This window comes from Jaculus jaculus, chromosome 19, assembly GCF_020740685.1.
Source record: "Jaculus jaculus isolate mJacJac1 chromosome 19, mJacJac1.mat.Y.cur, whole genome shotgun sequence".
Classification (NCBI taxonomy): Eukaryota; Metazoa; Chordata; class Mammalia; order Rodentia; family Dipodidae; genus Jaculus; species Jaculus jaculus.
Genome location: NC_059120.1, coordinates 36,279,510 through 36,285,509, shown reverse-complemented (window position 1 = coordinate 36,285,509; position 6,000 = coordinate 36,279,510). Strand labels below are relative to the sequence as shown.

Below are 6,000 nucleotides of genomic sequence, written 5' to 3'. Positions count from 1 at the left end.
TGATTGCTCTCAAAAGTCGTTTTGATGCTGTTAAAAACAGTGAACAAAACCAGTCTTAAGAGGATGGAAGCCGAGGGAGTAAGGCAGGCCAGGCCTCCAGGTTCCTCAGCCGGCGCCCCCGCCCAGCAGACCACTTGGAGCGCCCGGGCAGCCGTGCCCTCGGCGCCCTACTGACTGCAGCCCTCGTGCCCACGCCGGTGATCGGGGCATCTCCCGGCCGGGCGATCCTGGGCACACCGAGTGTGTGCGCTCGGCCCCGGGGCACGGGGAGGCGAGGGACGGAGGCCGGGCCTGCGGGTCGCGGCCGGGCGCGTGCCAGCCCCTCCCGCGAGCCTCCTGCAGCCGCGCCGCGCCCACTTCCTCTCCCCGCCGCCCGCCCGCAGATCGCCGCGCAACCGCTTCCCGAAACTTCTCGTGCTCTGCGACGGGAAGCGGGGGGCCGGGGCCGGGGCGCAGCGCGGGCGCAGCCAGGACCCGGAGCGCGGGCGGACCACAGGCCGCCCCGCCTGCGCCGGCCTCCGCCCGGGCCGCGGCCGGGCCCGCGCCCGCCATGGACGTGGAGGAGGCGTTCCAGGCGGTGGGCGAGATGGGCATCTACCAGATGTACCTGTGCCTCCTGCTGGCCGTGCTGCTGCAGGTGAGTCCCCGCCGCCCCCGCGGGCGCAGGCCGGGCTCCGCTCGAGTCTAGGTGTGGCGGGCGCTGCGCGGTGGTCCGGGGCCGGGAGCTTGTCCAGGGCCACCCGATCTCCCGCCCTGCCGCCTGGGGTGCTGGAGGGAGTGTGGGCCGGGAGAGCTGGCCAGTAAGAGATGCAAAATTGCATTGCCTGGGATCCGCTGCAAAAATGAAAAGGAATCGTTCGCTACTCTAACTTGTGGCGATTGTCACCTTGCTATCTGTGACAGAGCTCAGATACCCTTTCCCCCAGCACCCAGGGACACACCAAAGGTCAGATCTATGGACGGCTCCTGAGCATCTGCTCACCATCCCTGTCTGGGTGGGAAGGGGCTTCCTACTCCAGTGGCTTTCACTGCAAAGGGATATATTTGTTTCTGCTGTAAGTTTTGCTGGATGAGACCCTAGGTCACCTTTACGTTGATTTAAAAAGCCCATTAATCTACAATGTGTGTTACCAAGTGGAATCCCTTCATTGCATAGAATTCTCAGGACATACTATTACACTCCATCTTAAAAATGTTGGTTCTGGGGCTGGAGAGATGGCTTAGCAGTTAAGGCGCTTGCCTGCAAAGCCAAAGGACCCAGGTTCCACTCTCCAGGACCCACATAAGCCACATGCACAAGGGGACTCATACGTCTGGAGTTTGTTTGCAATGACTGGAGGCCCTGGCACGCCCATTCTCTTGCTCTCTCTCCCTGCCTATTTCTGTCTCTTTCTCAAATAAATAAATAAAAATAAAAAAATAATTTTTAAAATCTTGGTTCTTGGCTTTACACGGTTATAACCTCTGGAGGAGGAAGCAAGAGTGATCAGACCAGCCTGGGCTACATTTCAGGCCAATTTGAGCTCCTTAGAGAGATCCTGTCAACCACCACCACCACCAACAATCCCAGAGAATGGGATGTAGGTTAGCAATAGAATGAATACTTGAATAGCATGTGCTAGGTCTTAAGTTTGATTTCCAGTAGGGGGCAGAGGATGTGTTCCAAGTTCCCTGCTCTCTGGAGGCTTGTGTTCTAGAAGTGGGGAGAGGGAGGCAGTCAGCCAGTAGTTAAAGGTGTGATGATGGAAGTTCAGGGAGATGGTGCAGGTACAACCACCAACCCACACTTAAGCCTTAATGTGATGCCTCCACAGGACGTGGAGGTGGGGGGAAGGTAGAGGTGACTCCTCTGTTGAAGTGAGGAGGGAGATGACTTCTTGATTTCTTTTCTACTAAAACCTTAGAAAGTTCAGCTGATTTTATCACCAGCCAGAAAAATGGTTCTAGTGCTGACATGGGAAAAGCCGTTGTTTCTCTTAGCAGAACAGGTGTACTCCTCTCACTATGCAGTCTTCTCCTCTTTTAAGCTTGTCTTTTAGGGTTAAGTGCACTTGTTCTGTAGAAGAAAATGTTATGTAGAAGGATGTGGAAATCTTTAATATCAAGAAAATAGAATTACAACTATGATATCTGTTCTTCATTTATAATGGATTTTCTTTGAGAATACTTTTTTTCTTTCTTTCTTTTTTTTTTTTTTTTTGAGGTAAGACCTCACTTTAGCCCAGATTGATCTGGAATTAGTGTCAGGCTGGCCTCACCTCACAGCAGTCCTCCTACCTCAGCCTCCTGAGGGCTGGGATTAAAGAAGTTCACCACTACTCCTGGCTCTTTGAGAATATTCTTATTCTAATCAAGAATTCCGGGAACAGGGAACACACTCCCTCTCTGAGCCATCCCTCCTGCCCTGCCTATGTCTCCATTGCTACCCTCCACTTTCATGTCATTGTCTTACTTGACTAGCCAGGTGCCAGTCAACTTGGATTAAATCTGTACTGAGTAGAGTATGATACTAAAAGTTCTAGGTCAAGATCTGTTGCTTCTTTTTCTTTTCTTATTTTTATTTGTGAGTGTGCGTGCGCATGCACGCACTGCACAGAGCATTACACCTCTGTCTGTCTCTTATTTATGGTTGACCTGGTTCATTGCCTTTGCTACCAGAGAGTTCCAAGGCTGTGACCTTGATTGCTCACTAAATCTTGGTTGATATAGGTCAACACCATGCAAAACCAGATCTTGGAGTGTTACTGGCAAAGAGTGACTGTTTATCTTGTAGGTGTTGGCTGGGGAGGTGCCTTGGAGCTACAGCTTTACCAGTGGAGGGATCCAGGCAGGAATGAGTCACTTCTAGCTAACCAGCACACTGGCATGTCTGCTGCACGAGGTAGAGCCACCCAGAGCTCTCCTGCCTGCGAGACTCTTACTGAGCCCTGTGGTTAGAGATGACTTGGACAAAGAGCACTTAGGGGTGAAGTGGGAATGCTGGGGAGACCTCTCCCTCCCAGATGAGCTCTTTCATGGGAGAGGAGTCTTTCCCCAATAAAGGAAAATCAGACGCTTTTCACAAAATCTGCTTAAGTAGAAGGAAGTTGATATTTGTGAACTCTTACCATCAGAAAGCTCTTCTTACCAGGGCCCAAGGAAGGTGCAGATCGATTGCGCAGGAACCTTGCTGGGAGGAGATGTTGCTTCAGCCTTTCTGCATCAGTGGTTGCATAGTGGCCAACCCCAGCTAGGGGTACAACAGTAGGGGACAGAGACGGGAACCTTACAGAGCCACTTTTACATGTTCCTTTCATGACTATGGCTGCCATTTAAATATATCCAAGTTCAAAGTAAGTGGACAAAAACACATCCCAAAGCTAGCTCTGAAGGTTTTACGTTAGCTGCTTAGGAGAATTAGTGAGAGCTTGGTGTAGATCACCAAAAGTTGCCTTCCTGTCCAGTTTCCTTGCTAGGAGACTTGTCCTGAGCTCCCAGCAAACACCATTTTGAATCTCCATAGTGGTCGGCTTTCATATACATAAAAAACAAGATGTGAATGCTCTGGTGAGATAGGTTGTTTTAAAGTACATAAATAAAAAGTTACAGAAAAAAAGATTGCCCATGTAAAAATAGTAGACATGAGTTAGCAATATAATTTAGAGTTAGAAAAGCTCTTACCTCCAAATTACACTTGCCTTCCCTGGGGTCAGGGTTGTTTGTGGTATTTATATATGAGTAACTGACTACTTAGTTCATTTCTGTTTCTTTCCTTGCGGTGCTCTAGCATTGATGTCATGGCCACTAATTTGCATCTGTGCATGTTTGTGCTGTTTGTCAGGCTATCTGGAGGAGGCAGCTTGGAATAAGATTCTTTCTTCTTCTCTGTGCTATAAGATAAGAATGGCCCCTACTTCTTTATTCTAAGCTAGAGGCTCGAGTCCTTTCATCTTCCATGACATCATGAATGCTAGGTTGTAGCCTAATTTGCACAGAATTTAAACCTCCAGTAGCCAAAAGGAGCAATGGTAACTTGTAACAAGCCTTAGTTTCACCAGCAGAGGTGTGATGCCGTACTGTGAGCCTCATTGTGAGGTGTGTTCTGCTCTTCAGGGATCCATCATGTTTATGTAAACCTTTAAAAACCTCAACCTTCCTCCTCAGATCCTAGAACTACCAATGTATTAATGTAATCCATGCAACAAATATCTTTTTGTAGCATTTTATAAACTGGAATGAGGAAATAGGCATTTTACAGAAGAGATTGCCATAGTCAACACATGGAAAAAAATGTGTCTTCAGTGGCCATTCAGGACAGGCATATTGAAATAACGGTGAAATACTATTTCACAATTATTATATTAGCCAGTATTAAAAAGCTTAACACTGTTGAAAATGAGGAGAAGTGGGAAATAATGAGATAGAGGAAAACTGGATGTTCTTAAGTAAAAAAAAAATAAAACCCATCTTTGCTGGGCATGGTGGCACACACCTTTAATCCTAGCACTTGGGAGGCAGAGGTAGGAGGATCACTGTGAGTTGGAAGCCACCCTGAGACTACATAGTGAATTCCAGGTCAGCCTGGACCAGAGTGAAACCCTACCTCGAATAACAAAAACAACAACAACAAAAAAACAAAACCCCAGCTTTGAGCTTCTGTATTTATTACCACACTGCTTTTATTAACAAATATTAGAAACCACCTAAATGACTTCTAGAGTGGAACTAGATAAAATATGAGATAAGTATAATAGAATAAAACAATTAAAGTGAATGAACTAGATCTGTATAAAAATCTATGGAATGAATTTCTAAACACAAGTGAAAAAAAAGCAGAGTGATAAAGCATAAATGTTGGTATTAATAAAATATTATATCTTAATACAAATTATAAAAATTTACTTATATGAGAGTGAGTGAAAGAAAGAGGCAGAGACACAGAGAGAGAGAGAAAGGCAGAAGGAAAGAAGGTAGAAAAGAAGGGAGGGAGGGAGGGCACTCCAGGGCCTCTTGTCCTTGCAAATGAACTCTAGATGCATGGGCCACCTTGTGCATCTGGATTATGTGGGTACTGGGGAATTGAACCTGAGTACTTAGGATTCACAGGTAAATGTCTTAACCACTAAGCCATCTCTCCAACCCCTTAATATAAATTTTAAAGGTCCAAACAGTACTATATTTTGCTTATGAATGTATGTGATCAATTTAAAAGTATGCATATGCAATACTGTATTTTAAAGCCTGAAGAGAATATGGCAAACTTTGATCATTTGCTTACTGTGACAGTTGGTTTAGGAGTGTATTCATTTTGTTTTTCTAACTAAAAACTGATGAAGACAAGAAGATATGAATATCTTGGGGAGGATTCTGTACTTTGCTTTATGAAAATATTGACTCATGGGCTGGAGGGATGGCTTAGCGGTTAAGGCATTTGCCTGCAAAGCCAAAGGGCCCAGGTTCAATTCCCCAGATTCCACGTTAGCTAGATGCACAAGGGGACACATGTGTCTGAAGTTCGTCTGAAGTGGCCGGAGGCCCTGGCATCCCCATTCTCTCTCTCTCCCCCCTTTCTCTGTCAAATAAATAAAAATAAAATATTTTAAAATATTGACTCATTATTTTTGGTTATTGGTTTAATGAGCTGTGTGTGAGTTGTGGTCATCTAATACAGGTAGGATGAGTTTTATGCAAAGTTAATTAAACTTCCCAACTTGCCTGCTGTCCCTGCCATGTCTGTCACCATGTCCTTCCCTCGACAGGCATTCGTAGGAAGACTCTTGATGAGATGTGCTGAGAGGATAGCTCAGTTTTCTAAGCTTTCTAGCATAAGCAAGAGGCCAGCATCACAGCAGAAACATCAGTGAAGACCCTGATATATTGCAGTCTAGGACCAGCACCACTGGGGTTTAAGCCATGATGAAAACCTGTGACTTCCAGCAAGAGCTTCCCTATGATGACGCCAAAGCATTTGACCATCCACCCAGGTTCTTTCTCTAGTGGTTTAAACAAGTTTTCTGCTGC

At 46.4% G+C, this 6,000-nt stretch overlaps 1 protein-coding gene across 2 annotated transcripts in view; it reads left to right on the top strand.

The window, feature by feature from the left end:
- Positions 1 to 537: 537 nt before the first annotated feature.
- Slc22a15 (solute carrier family 22 member 15) overlaps positions 538 to 6,000 on the top strand; it is an 81,360-nt gene continuing 75,897 nt past the window's right edge. For both annotated transcript variants that reach the window (XM_004667525.2, XM_045138425.1), the window contains exon 1: positions 538 to 637. In XM_004667525.2, coding sequence (XP_004667582.1) covers positions 551 to 637 — 87 coding nt within the window. In that variant the 5' untranslated portion in view covers positions 538 to 550. The remainder of the gene's footprint in view (positions 638 to 6,000) is intronic.